Source organism: Schistocerca piceifrons, chromosome X, assembly GCF_021461385.2.
Source record: "Schistocerca piceifrons isolate TAMUIC-IGC-003096 chromosome X, iqSchPice1.1, whole genome shotgun sequence".
NCBI classification, from domain to species: Eukaryota; Metazoa; Arthropoda; class Insecta; order Orthoptera; family Acrididae; genus Schistocerca; species Schistocerca piceifrons.
In genome coordinates, this window is record NC_060149.1 from 466,070,443 (window position 1) to 466,090,686 (window position 20,244).

At 41.9% G+C, this 20,244-nt stretch overlaps 1 protein-coding gene across 2 annotated transcripts in view; it reads right to left on the bottom strand.

Moving 5' to 3' along the window:
* Positions 1 to 20,244, bottom strand: part of LOC124722886 (chloride channel protein 2) — a 533,838-nt gene that overhangs the window by 185,449 nt on the left and 328,145 nt on the right. For both annotated transcript variants that reach the window (XM_047248023.1, XM_047248022.1), the window contains exon 5: positions 6,844 to 7,000. In XM_047248023.1, coding sequence (XP_047103979.1) covers positions 6,844 to 7,000 — 157 coding nt within the window. The remainder of the gene's footprint in view (positions 1 to 6,843; positions 7,001 to 20,244) is intronic.

The following is a 20,244-nucleotide window of genomic DNA, read 5'->3' on the forward strand; positions in this document are numbered from 1 at the left end:
GATCTGAAAATTATATACTGTGCATGTCCATGAAATATACTGGATTATTATATACTGTGCATGTCTATGAAATATACTGGATTATTTTACTATTACATTTGTATTGGCTGTTTGTATTTTACTATACAACATTTGTATTTACTGTTTTGTTAAAGATAGATAATTTCCTCATTACAAAATAATGTAAAATCAATTTATTAAAAATTACTTGCAAATATGTTCTCTTGATGTGTCCAATATTGTATGTACAACCATACAGTTCTATGATTTGTATTGACTGTTTTGTTTAAAATAGATAATTTCCTCACTACAAAATAATGTAAAAATCAATTTGTAAAAATTACTTGTAAATATGCTCTCTTGACCTGTCCAATATCATATGAGCAACTGTACAATACTATGATTGCCTGGATCAATATATTACAACACAATACAATTTTTTTTGTTTAATGCCAAATTAAATTGCATATTGCTGCTCAATTAACTTTTGCATCTTGAATCTTGATGCATCACCAAAACACACTATGCACCGAAGATTATCTTCACTCTTTCACTGCTGTATGTGACTGATACAAATCCCATTCATTAGCTGAGACCCTTCATCACCATTCCCACTGAAAATCTCATAGCTCTAGTCCTTCTAGTCACTGGTAAATTTTATTTTGGAAACTTTTGTAAGAAATTCTGAATAAGTGCTGATGTCCCCCATCCGGTTTATCTTTTCTGACAGCTATAAGAAATGTATGGCTCATAAGATGAACAGATGCAGAGTAATGTTTCAGACAAGAGATTTGTGAGAAAGATTAGTTGATGGAAAGTAAGGCTCAGTTCTTTGTAACAGATGGCCAAGGACTGGACATTACAATGTACCACTAATAGTTCTGTCACATCGGTTTGGGTGATTTGCTGCAGACAACAATGGATTACACTCCAGACTGCTATTTGTCTCACAAAAATAATCTGAATCACTTCAGAATCTAAATGAAAGTTATGCCATATCTCAATTCCCCTTTCACCATAAAACCCGTTTGTAACAATGAAGAATTGTGAGTACAAGTGACTCCTGGGAATGTGACAATGAGTGAACATGTATACAGTGATGAACACACAGAAGGAAGAGAAACAAATAAGTATTCTGATCCAATATTTCAAAGCCCCTGCTGTCTGCAGAGACTGGGATGACCACAACTGTGGAAGAAAATAGACTGCTAAGAATAGACTATTGCTTGGGACAGTAAAATTAAGAATATTAACTGTAATAGTAAAGGGACAATCATTGAGAGGTGGACTTATTTATATGGTAGATGTTAGGACTCATATCAGAAAATATAGTGACCAACTTACAAGATTACCAGTTTGTTTTTTGACTGCATAACATAAATTTACGAAGACACCTATACAAAGAAAAGGGAGATCAGAATGGCCTGTGATCATTGTACTTTGATTTGCAAGTTCATTAACCACATCAAAGAGAGAATATGAATTATTTTGAATATGTAGCCCCAAAAACTCACTGGGTACTTTCTGTCAACACCTTAAATTATTATTCCACCACTTAGTAGCCAGCTGAACTGATCCAATATAGATGATGCAAATAAAAGAACCAGTCCTATATGTTACCATCTTTTAATGTCACTAACAAAAGTACAAACCACTTTCCCTTTTGTGATTAAACAATGCATGTATTAACATCATTAAACAAGCCTCTACTTAATTTTATTAACACTGATGTTAACACACTACTACAACAAACAGTTGCTAGATGTTATTTTATGAATAAAGCTTTGAAACTGCACACAACAACTATGCAATACCTGCTGCATAGATAAATATGCTGTTGAGTATGTGACAGTTGGAACAAATCTGTACCATAGTGTCACCTCCATTCATATTCTGAGAATGTTTCTCTGAAAATCGTGTATCTTATGTACCAGGCAGTCATAATTAAACTGATGGTGTTCTGAGTGCTAGAGTGTGTGCTGTATACATCACAGGAAATTGAAACAGCATAGATATGTTCTTTAATTGGTGTGCTTGCACAGTATGCTGAAAAAAATAATAGTTTCACTTTCTGTCACCAGGAGAAAATGTGGGGCTGTAAGCAGTCAAAATGTGAACTGTTTCCTGTTTCGATGTCAGTATGCTGTTTTTCACTTGGCGACATGTGTTGATTTCTTTTGTGAAGTGACGGTAGCTGTAAAGAGTTAAGAAGGTTGAAGTTTTCCATATGAAATGGAATGGATATTGAGAAGCAAGGCCGTGCACTGCTGGTAAAGTTGTTTTAACAAAATGGCAGCAATAGCAGTGCTGCATTTCAGTAATACCACTGACAGAACATATCACTGGCAGAACCAGCTGTGAAGAGGCTAAAGAATATGATCAAAAAATTTGAAGAAACATGTGAATTAGGGGTTCAGAAGGGAGAGGGAGGCAGCCCATTCCCATGACAATTGTTAATAAAATTGCTGCAGCTATAGCCAACTGTGCAGTAATGCCTCAAATTCTGCAGCAGTGCTCAAGCAGTGTCATGGGGATTGTATCTCCCCTGGTCAACAGCACAAAATATTTTGTGGTGCATTTTACACTGATATCCCTACAAGATTCAGAATGTGCACCAAATGAAGCCTCAAAATAGGCTACAATGCTGTGACTTTGCCCTTCACCTTGGTAATGGATGACATGTGGCCAGTGGATTATTCTTTGAAGAGACAAGGTGCATCTCATTTTGCATGGTGTCGTGAAAGTGCAGAACTCTTGCCTATGGGGTTCTGCTCCACCACATAAGTGTGCAGGAACATTCATTGCACTCAGCCTTTGTGAATAAACTCCTCAATTCTCGGTATGTTTTTCTTTGAGGATAAGATACCTCATAGGCTTGTTAGGTGTACAATGACTTTATAAGAACCCCATTTGCAACAAATGATTCCAGCTTCACAAGAATTCAGCTATGTCCGTAGAACTATTTTCATGCAAGATGGGGCGACATCACATGTCATTTGCCAAGTAAATGTCATGTGACTAGGGCCTCCAGTCGGGTAGACCATTCGCTGAATGCAAGTCATCCAATTTGACGCCACTTTGGTGACTTGCATGTCGATGGGGATGAAATGATGATGATTAGGACAACACAACACCCAGTCCCTAAGCAGAGAAAATCTCCGACCCAGCTGGGAATCGAACCCGGGGCCCTTAGGATTGACATTCTGTCGCGCTGACCACTTAACTACCGGGCACGGACATCTGCTAGGTGAAAGAATTGCTTTGAGAAACCATCAATAACAACCACATCATCTCTAGGCAATCACTTCTGGTTGTGGTGATATTTGAAAGATCTTGTGTATCAGGGATGTATCTGGACTCTTCCTGATCTGAATGATAGCATATGAGAATATATCACTCCAATTAGACTGATTATGCTGCGAGCAACTGTCGACCATGCCATGTTAGGCTGGCTCTGAGCACTATGGGACTCAACTGCTGAGGTCATTAGTCCCCTAGAACTTAGAACTAGTTAAACCTAAGGACATCACAAACATCCATGCCCGAGGCAGGATTCGAACCTGCGACCGTAGCGGTCTTGCGGTTCCAGACTGCAGCGCCTTTAACCGCATGCCATGTTAGGGATGCAGCATACTGCTGGGTTGGGAGACCATATTGAACACATGTAACTTGTGACTATATTCTAATAAACATGCCAGAACCACCATTGTCATGTGTTTGATCATTCCTCCCTTTTTTCTGCCCCCACACCACAATGTGACTGCTTACAGTACCATATTTTCACCTACTGGCAGAAGGTGGAACTATTATTTTTTTTAGAATACTCCATTAATGCACCAGTTAATGAACATACCTACAATTTTTCAGCATCCTACAACGTATACAACTCACACTGCAGGAAACAGAACACTGTCAGTTTAATTACAGCCATGTGGTACCTTATGGGGACCTTTGGGATTTCTTTGTTGTTTGGGATCATTTATTTGACATTTATTTCTATTTTTTTAATTTTCTATAATATATTGGAAATACATTTTTTTATTTTCAAACTTTTAAAAACGTTAAGTATCCTACAAAATTATATCTCCTTTGTCTGTTAGTAACTGGCAGATATTTAAGCATTTAACATTATTTAGATACCAAAACTTCATTACAAAATTATACACAAGCTTGTTTAATTGAATTATTACTATAAAATATTTTTTTGTGTCTTGAATATAATATTTTTTGGCAAATGCAAACTTAAAAATTCTGTAAATATTGATTGCTGACTCATTGCACTGAGTCATGCTATCTTTGGTTACTGTGTGAGTGTAGTAGTATTTGGGGACAGAGGTGGCAGGGCAAGTCTGTGACTTGCTTGCATGTAATATGAAGTGTAATTTTTATCTTGTGAACTGAATACTGTCAAAAATGTGTGTATTTAAAAAGTAACTAACTGTTGATATGAGGGGTTGGGTTGTTTGGGAAAGGAGACCAGACAACGAGGTCATCGGTCTCATCAGATTAGGGAAGGATGGGGAAGGAAGTCGGCCGTGCCCTTTCAAAGGAACCATCCCGGCATTTTCCTGGTGTGATTTAGGGAAATCACAGAAAACCTAAATCAGGATGGACCGATGCGGGATTGAACCGTTGTCCTTCCGAATGCGAGTCCAGTGTCTAACCACTGCACCACCTCGCTCCGTGTGTATTGAAAATGTTATTTTTGTACATCATCAATTATGTGAAAGAATATAAATACATCTGTTTGGAAACCAGTGTTTAATTTTAAGAGTGACCATCTATGTCAAATCTATTGTATGATAATAATGAGAAATGAATTATTGGCTGCAAAGAAGCTATCAGAAATACCATGATAATTTATTCTTTAACAACACAGTATCTAAACAAAAACTGCAAGTTGATCAGAACAAACCACCATAATTTCTGTGATATGAATGAGTCACTGATTTATTCAAGACGGAATCACAAAACACATCAGGATCAAACAGTTATCGTGAAAGGTGTTCTATAATAGCTTACAGAATAATTTTTATGCACTGTGTTCCACACTAGCTACCTGAAGATAAAGATCCAAGAAATAGTTAACAGCTAGTCTCCATTTCCTCCCGCCCTCTCTGAAACAGCCTCCCAATGCTCCCCTGGCAGGCTTGTCCTATTGCCTTCTAGTCCCTGCATGCTCCACCAGACAGTGCTCTTCTCTCCCCCAACCCATACAATGCTACTCCTTCCCTGCCCCACTCAGGATTGCTGCTTTCATTCAATGCGATAGTTTCAGTCTTAGCAGAGTGGCCAGAGATAGTGATCATGTGTGGGTGAGGTGTACCTGCTTGTGTGAATGTGTATTTTCCTTTTTTTCTGAAGAAGTCTTCAGCTGAAAGCTCAGTATGTTTTTTTGTTGAGTCTGTCTGCAGCTCATTGTGTCATCTTTATGGAGTGTAGCAATCTATCCTTTTCATAATTGTTTATGTTCAAACCTGGACTTTCCACTGTAAGACAGCAAATAATTAGATGTACTTTTGGTGTAGGGCATTGTTTCATTTCCTTTCCTCTCATAAGATGGTCTATGAAGAGATTCATACTGTTTGCAGTACAAATCCACGCAGATACAGTAATGATTGTCGAAACAATGAGGCAAACTGAGAGGGCAAATAATAAACAGAACTAAACATAAAAGCTTGAGGAAATAACTAAACAATGTAAGTTTGGAATTAAATGCAGAAATCACATCTGAGGTATTACACACTAAAAGTAACTATAAATTCTAAAAGTGGTCAGTTTTCAAAGAATTGCTAGATAGAGATGGGGAAGAGTTCTTCTCATGAAGAAGGAATGAGGCTCAATTTTAACATATGAGAAGAAGCAGGTATTGTATAAAAATATTTCAAAATATTCAGTTCATAGCTCTGACTTTACAATAGTATTTGCAAGTGAAATAAAGTATCAGTAAAGGCAAGGAACTAACATGTGCACAAAATCATTGATTAATGATCTGTCACATGATCTGTTTAAAATGTTGTTTGTAGGTTATCACAGTAGAAATTTACTTTAACTTTTGGATTATGTTCTCATAACTCTTCAAATGAAGAACACATAAACAATTTAAAGTACTTATGTTTTGATGAAAAGCAATAACACACAACAAGAATAGTAAAAAGAACATGAACCACAACAATACCAGGTACTTAGCTAATATGCAAATTACATCCACATCTGCCAAATGCCCAAATGTACGAAAAACAAGTACTTTGGAAATGTAATGAAGAATCAAATGTTACCAGCTGAATTTGCTATAATAGAGGGAACAAAATTTCTTGTTTTCAATACTGTTTTATCATCTTGGACTCAGTGTTTCTCAGAGAATATACCATCACAAACAACTCCCAGAGTGTTACTACAGAGTATATGGATACAAAGTATTCTTCTCCAAATATAGTGAAAAAAGTGCATAACAGACTAATATTACATGCTAAGAACAGAGAAAAAATGAAGGTCAAGTCAAATATCTACACTTGGCAGGAAAGGAAATTCCTCATGCATCACAGATATGAAGCAGTGAGCAACAAACAAGCAAACTGATAAAATTCAGCACACATGAGCTTTTGTATTCACCAGTTATTTTCTTAAAGTGTTGAACAGTGGTTCCAGAGTAAGATGATTCCACAAGCAAGGGAATCTGGATGGTTATGCAGACTAGTAATTCTGCATGCTCTGATCATCATTTATTATATCATCTGTAATTAGAATGGGAGCATTTTGCAAAGAATATTTCCCACTTTTCACAGTTTTATACAGACTTCTGTTATTAGACACATAATTTATGAATCATTTCTGAGAACTTACCACCAATGGGGGCAGCAAAACAGCTAGCAACACCAACAGCACAAGCTGCTGCCAACATCTCACAGTTGCGTGATTCATTTTCATAAATACCCTGGAATGATGTCACCAGCTTCGATAACAGCTGAGCAGTAATACTTGCTATGTGTACAAAAGGACCCTGTGTGAAATCAAATGTCTTTGTTAGCATATAGTTTTAATTTAAACATATTTTAATGTGAGGGCAAATTTCAGGTGTTTGTTACACAGAGAAAAACAGTAAATGATATGGATACTAATAAATAATGGAAGGAGTAAAGGTGACAACTCGCTGTATAGCTGAGACATTGAATGGTTGACAGGCAAATAAACAAGACCATAAACATTGCTAAGCTTTTAGACAATGTCCTTCTCCAGAGTTAACTATTACAGAATACTTATACCAGGTGTGCAAGTACAAAATATGGATTTCAGACAACAGGTGTCGCACCAGTGCAGTTTGTGCTATAAAGATTTGACACTGCACCATTTTTTTGTGTCATCAACAAGTATCAGACACGCACAAGTGATAAATTGGAAAAGTGTGTGTGTAGCATTGTGTTCAATATGTTGACATTTATGCTGAAGAAAGAGCATTCACGGTCAGCCTTAATTTTTTGTTTTCATTAGAAGAAAACTGCTGCTGAATCATACCGATCACTTTGAGAATCTTATGGTGAACATGCCCCATCACATGATATGTGTGAACAATGGTTTCAGCATTTCAAAAATGGTGACTTTAATGTTGCAGACAAGGAAAGTGGAAAACTGCAAAAAAAATACAAAGATGTGGAACTGGAAGAATTGTTGAACGAAGATAATTTGCAAACACAAAAACAACTCACCAAGCAATTGAGTGTCAGTCAACAAGCTATTTCCAATTGGCTTCAAGACCGATAGATAGGTACCACATACATTGAATGACAGGCAAATGGAAAAGTGTGAAACCACATGTGAGATTTTGGTCACTTGGTACAAAAGGAAGTCATTTTTGCGTTATATAGTTACAGGGGATGAAAAGTGGATTTATTTTGAGAATCTCAAGCGCAAAAAATCATTGGTAGACCAAGGCATACCATCCACATCAACCATAAGAGCAAATCGCTTTGGCAGAAAGACAATTCCCTGTGTTTGGTGGGACAAGAGGGTGTTGTCTAGTATGAGCTGTTAAAATCTGGGGAAATGGTTAATAATAAATGTTACCATCAACAATTGACCAAAATGAACCATTTGCTGCTTGAAAAAAGGTCACAATACCAAAAGAGGCAGCACAAAGTCATTTTTCTTCATGACAATGCTCCTTCACATATGGCAAAATCGGTTCGCGGCACGTTAGAAGCACTCGGATGGAAAGTTCTACCCCAGGCGGCTTACTCACCACTCTTGGCTCCTTCCAATTACCACTTGGCTGCATTGATGGGTCATGCACTTGCTGAGCACTAGTTTGATTCATATGAAGATGTGAAAAAATGACTCGCTCAATGGTTTGCAGCAAAAGGGGACATTTTTACTGATGTGGTATTCACAAATTGCCCAAAAGTTTGGAAAATTGCACATCAAATGATGGAGCATTCTTTGAATAGAGCATTATTCATCATTCTTCTGGATTTAAGATTTTTTTAGACAAAAATATCTGCATTTCATACATGTACACCTGGTATACACATGGCTACATTGCCTTAGTCACATTGCACCAACATAACAGCTTGGCTGAGATGAGTGGTTGTATCAGTTGGGGTGTGTGGCAGAGAAGGGAGATGGACAGGAGTAATAAATGTTGGAGGTAAGGGTAGCTGATGACTATGAAGGAGAGGTAGCAAGCAGAAGGAATACGAATGTTACGCCAGTGATAAGCCCTAGCACAGGCAGAGGGAGTTGTGTGTGGCACACAATGAGGAGGAGTGGATCGGGAGAGAGGTGCAAGTGAAGACTGTATGAAGTGGAAGTCTTGGCCACAGAAGTGATGTGGAGGTGGGTGAGGGACAGGGGCTAGTGGAGACTGAGGCCAAGAAGATTGTTGTACTCAAAGATGTGTTGTAATTCAGAGATTCTGGCTTGTGGGGACAGGAGGAGGGGGGATAAGAATACATTTGGTATCGGCCATGCAGCAGCCACTGAAGTTGAGCATGTAGTGCTCAGCTGCATTTTATGCCAGTGGGTGATCAATTGTCTGTTCTGATCTTGGTCACAATTTTGCAGTGACCATACATTCGGTTGGAGAGTTGATTGGGGATCATTCCCACATAAACTGCTGCACAAAAGTTGGTATGTAATGTGACTGCTGTCACCAATAGCCTCACCTCTAACAGTGTAGGATATGTCTGTGACGGGACTTGAATAGGATTTGCTAGTTGTGTGCATAGAATCAGTCTTGCACCTGGGTCTTCCAAGGGGTGTGACTCATGTGACAAGGGGTTGGGAGTGGGTGTGGCATAAGGATGGGTGAGGATATTTCTTAGATTGGGATGCCAGAGTACCACTTTGGGATAGATGGGAAGGATTGTGGGTAAGATGTTCCTCAATTCCAAGCTTGACAGTACATAGTCAATGAACTAGAAAAAGATGTAGCTGACTTGTTCCAGTCTGAGGTGATACTGGACAAGGAGGGAGCTGCTCCTTTCCAGGTGTATAAGAAGGGAGCTGCTCCTTTTCACAAATTTCATAGGGATGGTTGGTGGATTAGGGGCATGTGTGGATATGACACAGAGTATCTAGTATCAAGGGTAATGCTAGCCTGTGTAGCCCTTAGCAAGACCTTCAGCTCATCACTGCAGATGTGCTATCCCTGGGTGGCCAGCCCAAGTGGGAGACATTTTTTAGAGTTGAAGGGATAATTCCTATAAAAATGTGAACTGTTTATGGTTAGTGGGCTTGATATGGATAAAGGTTGCTACTGCGTTACAGTGCAGGTAGAAGCCAACATCCAGAACATAGGCACACTGGACTGAAGAGGCCAACATGAAGTGGATAGGAGGACGGTGTTGGGGCTGAGAAGGAAGAAGGATAAAGTGTCATAGGCCTCGGCCACATCATGAAGATATCATCACTGAACCTGAACCAGATGAGGGGTTAAGGATATTAGAGGGCCAGAAAGATTTCCTCTAGAAGACCTATAAATAGGCTAGTGTGAGAGGTGCCATGTGGGTACCCATGGCTGGCTGTCCTGCAAATTTATTTGTACATCTTTCCCTAAAAGAAGTAGCTGTCGGAAAGGTGTAGTTTTTTTCAGATGTGTAAGGAATGTAGCAGTGGATTTGGAGTGAATAGGAGATTGGGAGAGGTAGTGTTTGATTATGAAAATGTCACTGGCATGGGGAATGTTGTGAAGGGAGGTGGCATCAGCATTGACAAGTAGGCTTTATTAGCCATCATCATAGAAGATAAAAACTTCTGTGTTGTTATGCTATGTCATGTTCCTATTCAAACTTCTTCAGCAGTATTCAATGTCTAAGCCAACTGTGAACATCTGAATGGTCCTGAAGGCCCCAACAGAGGGGTAAAAATGTTGAATAATGAAGAAGTTTGAAGAAGAACATTATGTGGCCTACCAACTGAAACAATTTAACCTTCAGTGGACAAAGTCATTTCTGTGTTTGTGAGTCTGGTATGGGAAGCTATGCTTGGGGCAATGGGTTGAAGGTGTTGGTCAGTAAGAGTTGAAATTTTTCTGTTTGAGTATAGTAGCCAGCTACAGTTTATGCACTTTGGGAAGCATGTAGTTGGTGGGTAAGTTGGATGTAACTATTGTGAGGAGGGAGATAGATTCAAGTGAGAGTTTCTGGGATGAGCCTAAAAATTTGAGTGGGGATTGGTTTTCATGCTGGTCTTCTGGAGGGAATTATTCTGATAGGGCTTGTACGTGGAAGAGTCAGGCAGTTGGGAGTCATCTTCCGTGGACCATTACAACAGTGATGGAGACTTAGTCTGCAGAGAGGATGTTCAGATCAGTGTCTTCCTTAAGGCTGTAGTTGGCTGCATTTTTCTCTGCCAAAAGGCTTGTGTTTTGGGAAAGGTACCTAAGAAAAGAGGGTGAGACCAAGTTGCAGATAAGGAATTCTCAGAAGAAAATGGGGAAGTGACTGGATGGCAATGGGTGAGGGCCATAGTTGGATGAGGTACAAATTGGGAGAGGAAGAAGGTTCAACAATGGCTTTGTTGCTTTTGGTCATAAGGGTTATTGGCAAAATAATGTTGCAATAGGGGTTAGGATAAGGAGAGGTCTCTGAGAAGTTCAGTATTATTGAAATTGTGTGGGTGGCATTTGGATAGGATTGAAATTTATATGGGACTGAAATTTTTGTTAGATCAATTGACAGTATTGTTGTGACAGTGCCATGACATTTAAGAGTGCCGCCACGTCAGTACGCGCAAATGGCGATAGAGGCGCTCCGCAACTCGGCTGAGCGCGGGAGCGCCACCTAGCTATGAACGGCGCCGGCCGCATGTCACGGCACGGCAGTTGAATGACTGATACGGAATTGGTAGCATGTAACCAGCTATTGTTTCTACGTTTGTATATCCACGCAATTTATTAGTGATTGAAGGTTATAACACTTTTTGGCAGATTTTTGTTCCTGCATTGTGGATTTGTGTGTTCGTGTCGGGGCAGACATGGAACAGCTTACGCAAGCGCTCATTGAACAGCAAACACAGCTGACAGCTGCTATTCAGGCGTTGTCGACGTCGCTTACACATCGTCTGTCTTCCTCTTCTCCGCCTCCGTTCCCTCCTTACGATGAGGCCGCTGAAGACTGGGAGGATTATGAGAAGCATTTGTGGCAACACTTCTTGGCTTTCGGCGTTGTCGACGCTCCTATGTGTAAGTCGTTATTTTTATCTTGGATTTCCTCACGGATCTATCAGCTGCTATCTCAGTTAGTCCCGCTGCGGGAACCTGCCTCTCTGTCCTTCCAAGAAATGTGTGACTTATTGTCTAACTATTACCGAAAAAACACCCACGTCGTTGCCGCCGTATGGCATTCTACCGGTGTCGTAAACAGCCCCATCAATCTTACCGGGCTTGGGTGGCGGAACTACACAGTCTGAGTAGGAAATGTCAGTTTGTCATGGACACTCATCATGAGTCTTATGCTGATTCAATGGTTAGGGATACTATTCTACGGCTTGCTCCTGATAAAGAAGTTCGGCAACGTGCCTTACAACTGCCAAACCCGTCGTTGTCTGAAGTTCTAAGCATCGCTCAATCTTTTGAAGTGTCTCACACTGCAGGTGCGCAAATAGACGCGTGGTGTGATGTAGGCGCTATACAGACCACTTTTGACACGGGCAATTTGCCTGTTTCCCAGGGGACCGACGATGTGGCGGCGGTTCACTCGCGTCAACAATGTCGCGTTGGGCCGCCACGCTCGCAGCGAAAACAGCAACCACAGAGGCAGGTTTGCTCCGCATTTCCTTCTCGTCCATGTTGTTTCGTACAGCATGACAGGGCCGCGTGTCCAAAACGTTGGGCCACATGTAATTCATGTAGGAAAAAAGGCCACATTGCTTCTGTGTGTCAGTCCCCTAAAGTTCCTGTCGACGAGGACGAGGCATCGGACATGGATGTTAACTGTGTGCTTTCTCAGACAAATAAGTTGTTTGTTACTGTTCGTGTTCTGGATAAAGACATTCGCATGCAAGTGGACACTGGCTCTGCAGTAACTCTCATTAATTCTCGCATGTATTTGGAGTTGGGCTCCCCTCCCTTGTCTCCAGTTATGCAAAATCTGAGAACTTATAATAAACAGAAAATTCCTATCGTTGGCCAGTTTGATGCTTCCACTGCCTACAAGTCTGTTGTTCAGCCCCTCACGTTTTATGTGGTGGATCATGCGGGCACTGAAAACCTGTTCGGTTATGATGCTTTCCAGTTGTTCGGGTTCTCCATTGATGATGATGTGCACCTCATATCTGAGGATATTCCGTATCAACAGCTGGATGGATTGCGTCCTGAATTCTCGTCCGTGTTCTCTGCTGATCTGGGTCGTGCCAAGGATTTTGAAGCCCACATTACTCTTAAACCTACAGCTCGCCCTAAGTTTTTCCGGGCGCACCCTATTCCGGTGGTGTTGCGTGCACTTGTCAAGGCTGAGATAGACAGGTTAACAGCTTCAGGGATTCTCCTTCCTGTTACCTCCAGTGAATGGGCATCGCCAATCGTGGTGGTTTCTAAACCAAACGGGAGTCTGCGATTGTGTGGTGATTTTAAAGCCACTGTCAACGCTCAGAGCCTCATTGACACTTATCCTCTTCCCCGTCCTGAGGAGTTATTTACCAAGCTCGCTGGGGGCCAGTTCTTTTCCAAACTTGACTTATCGGAGGCGTACCATCAGTTGCCATTGGATGCGTCTTCCAAGGAATTTCTCATCATCAACACTCCTTGTGGGTTGTATCAGTACCAGCGGTTACCGTTTGGCGTCACTAGTGTGCCGGCCATTTTTCAACGGTTTTTGGAACAGCTCACGGCTTCCGTTCCTGGCTGCATAAACTATCTGGATGACATTGTTGTCACGGGGGCCTCCACTGAGGAGCACCTTCACAATTTGCGTTCACTGTTTCGGGTTCTGCATTCGGCTGGGTTGAAGTGCAATCTGGCCAAGTCACAGTTCTTCGAACCCTCCATCGTGTATCTTGGTTTCCACTTGTCCCGTGAGGGTATACGTCCTCTACGTCAGCATGTTGCGGCCATTACCGCTCTACCCCGGCCGTCTACGGTAAAAGAACTTCAGGCGTTTCTAGGCAAGATTGCTTATTATCACAAATTCATTCCATCCACGGTGGCGGTAGCTCATCCTCTGCATCAGCTGTTACGCAAAAACGTTCCTTTCTGCTGGTCCGACGAGTGTGAGCAGGCTTTTGTCCGCCTGAAGGCTCATTTGCAGTTGGCACCTTGTCTTGCCACATTCCGTCCGGGTCAGCACTTGGTTCTGGCGACTGACGTGTCCCAGCATGGCCTAGGGGCTGTTCTCGCCCATCGGTATGAGGATGGGTCGGAACGACCCATCGCCTATGCTTCCAAGACCCTCAACGATGCACAATGGCGTTATTCTCAAATTGAAAAGGAGGCGCTCGCTATCATTTATGCTCTAAAAAAGTTCAGCGTTTTTTTTGTATGGTTCTAAGTTTCACCTCATCACCGACCACAAGCCGCTGGTCTCTCTGTTCAGCCCATCGGCGTTGCTTCCGGATAAGGCAGCTCACCGCCTGCAATGTTGGGCCTTATACTTGTCTCGTTTTCACTATGAGATTCACTATCGCCCCACGGCCCAGCACGCCAACGCTGACGCGTTGTTGTGTTTGCCGATGGGCCCCGACCTGGTTTTCGATCGAGATGAACTACTCTGTTTCCACATTGATGAGGCAGAACGTCGTGCGGTCGATAGTTTTCCGCTTACAGGTTCGCAGGTCCCGTCGGCTACTGCGCGGGACCCGGTCCTGCATCAGGTGATCAGTTTTATTCAACGAGGTTGGCCAGACAGGACCAAGGGCTGGGCATCGGATCCCCTTCGCAACTACCATGCCTTGCACCTTCGTCTGTCTGTTCGTGATGGTGTTGTTCTTCTGGCCACGGATGGTGCATCTCCACGGGTCGTGGTGCCAGCCTCTCTTCGCAAAGATGTTCTCCAACTGTTGCATGAAGGCCATTGGGGGATTTCTCGGGCTAAGTCCCTGGCCTGCAGGCACGTTTATTGGCCCGGTATTGATTCGGACATCACCCACATGGTCGCTGCGTGTGGTCAGTGTGCTCAACAACTGGCTGCACCCCATACAATGCCCTCTCCGTGGCCTGACCCAGCACAGCCATGGGAACGGGTGCACGCTGACTTTGCCGGCCCCTTCCTCGGTACTTATTGGCTGCTGTTGATTGATGCCTTCTCGAAGTTTCTGTTTGTTGTTCGATGTCCGTCGCCCACCACTGCGGCGACGACGTTGGCTTTATCCAAAATCTTTGCGCTAGAAGGTCTTCCATCCACGATCGTCACGGACAATGGCCCTCATTTCTCTTCGCAGGCCTTCTGTGATTTTTGTACTGGACACAGGATTCATCATGTTACAGCACCGCCTTTCCATCCGCAATCGAATGGGGAGGTCGAGCGCCTTGTCCGCACTTTCAAAAGCCAGATGAAAAAATTCCTTAGTGATTTTTCCACAGATGACGCTCTGTTGCATTTTCTGAGTTCTTATCGCTTCACACCTCTGGGTGATCGCAGCCCTGCTGAACTCTTGCATGGCTGCCAACTGCGCACTCTACTGCACCTGCTTTACCCTGTCACGCCTTGTACTGTGTCCCCTCGTGCGGGAAAATACTCGGTGGGCGCCGACGTGTGGGCACGAGGGTATGGATCTCGCCCTAAATGGATTCCAGGGGTGGTCAAGGCTCTTCGCGGCCGCCGGCTTTGTGAAATACATACGGACGACGGCATGGTTGTTCGCCATTATGACCAGATGCGCCCACGAGTGGTGGCCACGCCGGTGCCACTGCCCCTTCCTTCGCCTCCACCAGCCCGAGAAGCCAGTCCTGTCGCTGCTGCCGATCTCCCGTGCGTGTTGCTGCAGCCGACGTTGCTACCGCTTCCGAGTCCGCCGGAACTGGCCCCAGTCGCAACGCCACCTTCTCCGGGACCCATCTCGCTGGAGCACACCCCCAGGTCCACGGCACCTATGGATGCTGCTCCGGAGTTTTCACCCATCATCTCGTCCAGGAGGCACGTTCCACGCACGGGCTTCCGTCCTGGACATTTTCGACCGTACTCTCGTGTTTCTCCGTGGGATCTTCTCGGGGCCTCCCAAGAGGCCATGGATGTCTCTGTGCTGTCTGTGTCTCCCAGGAAGTGAGTGTTTTTTTCAAGGGGGGAAAAGTGTTGTGACAGTACCATGACATTTAAGAGTGCCGCCACGTCAGTATGTGCAAACGGCGATAGAGGCACTCCCCAACTCGGCTGAGCACGGGAGCGCCACCTAGCTATGAACGGCGCCGGCCGCATGTCACGGCACGGCAGTCGAATGACCGATACGGAATTGGTAGCATGTAACCAGCTATTGTTTCTACGTTTGTATATCCACGCAATTTATTAGTGATTAAAGGTTATAACAAGTATTGTTTTGGGTTTGTTTGCATTCTGGGATTTATGGGATTTTGGGAGGTGGAGTTGGAGAATGCAGCAGATGGCAGATGGAAGAGGTCAAAAAGGCAGGGTCTGAATATTGATAATAAGATGAACAAGCCAATTAAAACAGAATGCATTAAACAATTACTGTCATCTCTGAAGATATTAAAGAGATTTTTAGAACAAAAGAGGTTTTTAGATCATTAAAGCATGCTGGTAAAAAAAAATACAGACAGCTGGGACAATATGAGACTAAACTTTATGCTGTTGTTTATAAACATCAAAACATGGTAAATGAATCCCACATCTGAACAGTTGAAAAAATCTTTCCAATTAAATTTCTGTTTTAGGACTATGTTCAAATAAATGTGCTCAATGAAGCTATGTAAGTGTGACAAGAAAATATTGGGCATTTTTAAGCACAATATCTGAATTTCAATTGTGTTTTTTAATGATTACCTCAGGGCTCTTGTTTTTAATTGACTTGAGAGCTCAGTCCTACAGACAGCTCACTAATAATCTTGAAGACTCAGTTATTATACCTACTACCATCACATACACATTTTAATCTGTCATTTTTTATAATTATTCCTACTACCGTCATATACATAGTTTAATCTTGCAAGTATAAAGCACATTTTAAATGAACATCTGTGCCTGATGTTGGACACTTATTTATGGCCTCCCTTTCACAAAGTATTGGAAATAACCTGAGACTACAGTGATTGGTTAATCATATCTTTGATCGGGCTCTGTATATCGTTTCATTGCAAATTAATGAACACAGGGTAAACAGCATTAAATGATACCTGCTTCACTAAATAATGCACTCTTTTACACCCATACTAATGAGATGTACTATAAGCTTTGTCAAACCACTGATTTCACACTAACTGTGTCAAAGGAGAAACAAATTTTGGCAGTCTTACAGTGAGTGCAGATGCTGTTTTGACATATTGTGCTATTGAAGAATATTGGTGGATTTAATACTCAATTCATAGCCAAGGGCATAAATGCGAGTATGTATGGTGGTGCTTTACTCTTGGGGTAGTCAGTTTTAATCCTGATGATGGGATATAGTTTCATCTTCTCACTATATTATTTGCTGATGTCTTGGATGGAATTCCAAACCCATTTGCAAGGTATCATGGATGGGGTCATGTGACACTGTTGATGGTGATACATTCATCAGACAGGGAGATTTTGCTTAGTAATCCCCTTAGTGTTATTCAGTAGGAGTAAGTAATGTGCCAGCACAAAGTCTGACCTTCTCCCTTCTCTTTCGACTTCATCGTTTTACACACATCAAAAAAAGTTTTGCATTATCGCAGTTCCCAGAACTCCTGAAGATATAAGTTGACTGTGGATATTGTATCACAGACACAGTCCCTTTCACTGTTCAGAGATGTCACTAAGCCTGCCCAAAGATGTAAATAACCATGCACGAGCAGCACCTATTAGACAGTGGGCGAGCCGATCAGTTCCAGTCATTCCATCAAGAAGGAAGTACACGGCTCATGTTGTCTATAGTTAAACCATGCCTAGACGGTCAACACTGCAGTTTAATTGTGTCTTCATTGTTACTTTGTGCCAGGAAGGGCTCTCAATAAGGGAAGTGTCCAGGTGTCTCAGAGTGAACCAAACCGATGTTGTTCGGACATGGAGGAGATACAAAGAGACAGGAACTGTTGATGACATGCCTCACTCAGCCTGCCCAAGGGTTACTACTGCAGTGGATGATCGCTACCTATGGATTATGGCTCAGAGAAACCCTGACAGCAATGCCACGATATTGAATAGTGCTTTTCTTGCAGCCACAGGATGTCATGTTATGACTCAAACTGAGCGCAATAGGCTGCATGATACGCAACTTCACTCCCCGACGTCCATGGTGAGGTCCATCTTTGCAACCACGACAACACGCAGTGCGCTAAAGATGGGCCCAACAACATACCGAATGGACCACTCAGAACTGGCATCATGTTCTCTTCACTGATGAGTGTCACATACGCCTTTAACCAGACAATCATCAGAGACGTGTTTGGGGGCAACCCAGTCAGGCTGAACGCCTTAGACACACTGTCCAGAGAGTGCAGCAAGGTTGAGGTTCCCTGATATTTTGGGGTGGCACTATGTGTGGCTGACGTACGCCACTGGTGGTGGTCATGGAAGGTGTTGTAACAGCTGTATGATATGTGAATACCATCCTCTGACCAATAGTGCAACCATATCGGCAGTATATTGGCAAGGCATTCATCTCATGGACAACAATTTGTGCCCCCATTGTGCACATCTTGTGAAGGACTTCCTTCAGGATAACGACATCACCCGACTAGTGTGGCCAGTATGTTCTCCAGACATGAACCCTATCGAACATGCCTGGGATAGACTGAAAAGGGCTGTTTATGGACGACATTACCCACCATCTACTCCGAATTGCTGTTGAGGACAAACAGTGCCTTGATGAACTTGTAAATAGTATGCCACGATGAATACAGGCATGTATCAGTGCAAGAGGATGTACTACTGGTTATTAGAGGTACCGGTGTGTACAGCAATCTGGACCACCACCTCTGAAGGTCTCGCTGTATGGTGGTACAACATGCAATGTGTGGTTTTCATGAGCATTAAAAGGGGCAGAAATGTTGTTTATGTTGATCTCTCTTACAATTTTCTGTACAGGTTCTGGATCCAAGGTGATGAAAAACTTTTTTTGATGTGTGTATCATCCTCATCATTATCAACCAACAACAGCACCAACATAACACTAAACTCTGTATGCACTCACCACAGTCACCTACACTTAATTTGCACATCTACAACTTAACAATGATCCATTTTCAAACAAAAGGTGCCTAATTGGTACACATACAGAAAACTTTATCAATTTACATGGTTGAATCCTTTGGGGTTATACCAGTCAAAAATTCCATAAGACATTAACATTTTACAAAATTTAACATGGCACTGTTTTTGCCACATTCATAGACATTACTGGAAGAATGGTTTATCCTACAGCATATACCTGTTTTATGTACTGAAGTTGACAGTCTTCATGTTGATCAGGGATGAGATTCTACATTATTTTTCATTTTAGACGGAGACTGAAGAACAATAAATGTAAGCCACATTGCAATACATACAGATGTTTACTTCTCCTAACAAATTACAAAAAAAAATGCTGCATAAAGTTGGAGAGATAGGTTTCTGTTATTCTTGCCTTCTATTGTATCTCCCTAGGATACAAAAGAGGTTTGTCAATAGCAACTGAAATTTTTGTAATCACTAACACTGTTTCAGAGATAATGCAATTTAACATACAAGCTGATCAAAGGACAAAAAAAACTCATCTTTAGAATAACTATCACATTCCTGCAGTGCAAAATACATTTATATGAGATCAATCAATGCGAAAGAGTTACCATGAGTGCACAGGAAAATCACAGCTTCCACAGACACACATATTTTTAAAATTTCTTCAATATATCACCTATTTTTCTGTCCAAATTGGGTATTTTGCAGTATGACTAGTTTCAGTCTCCTTGGATTATCTTCAGATCTATGTAGTTGCATCAGAACCACACATCAGAGTACTGATTACATATAATTATGTATTTCTTTGTTTCAATGAAATAATAATTATTATTTATTATATGTTTATGCGTTATATATGCATAAATGTATAATACACTTGTGTGCTGGACTTAAAATTTAAAAATGTGCTGGCTACTTTCCAGTGTTTGTTAGACTGTGTGGTATGGAATCTGAAAATTCATGGAGCACCTAGCTATATCATTGTTTTCTCCAAGGACATCAAGGAGCATATGGTACATCTACAAGAGATATTTGGAAAGTTACGTGTGGCACAGCTGACCCTTAGTGTAGAAAAGTGCAATTTGATATTACTGGAGATCCATTATTTAGGTCACATTATCAGGCAAGATGGTGTGTGAACTGACCCATGACTGGTACAATCTATAGAGGGTATCCCAATGTCAAGCACAGTAATTGCAGTCATATCTTGAGATCACCAATTTCTATAGAGGAAACATTCCAAAATTTGCAGAGTCAGCAAGACACTTGACACATTTGTTAAAGAAGAGAGTAAAGTTTAGCTGGACTCCAGATCGAGAAGCAGCATTTGAGTGTTTGAAAGAGTGATTAACAACTGGTTCCATCCTTGCTTTTCCTATCAAAAAACAGTTTATACTGTTGTGCAACTTGAGTAGCAATACTCTAGGCTGTTCTAAGTCATGAGATGGGGGGACAGAACACCCAA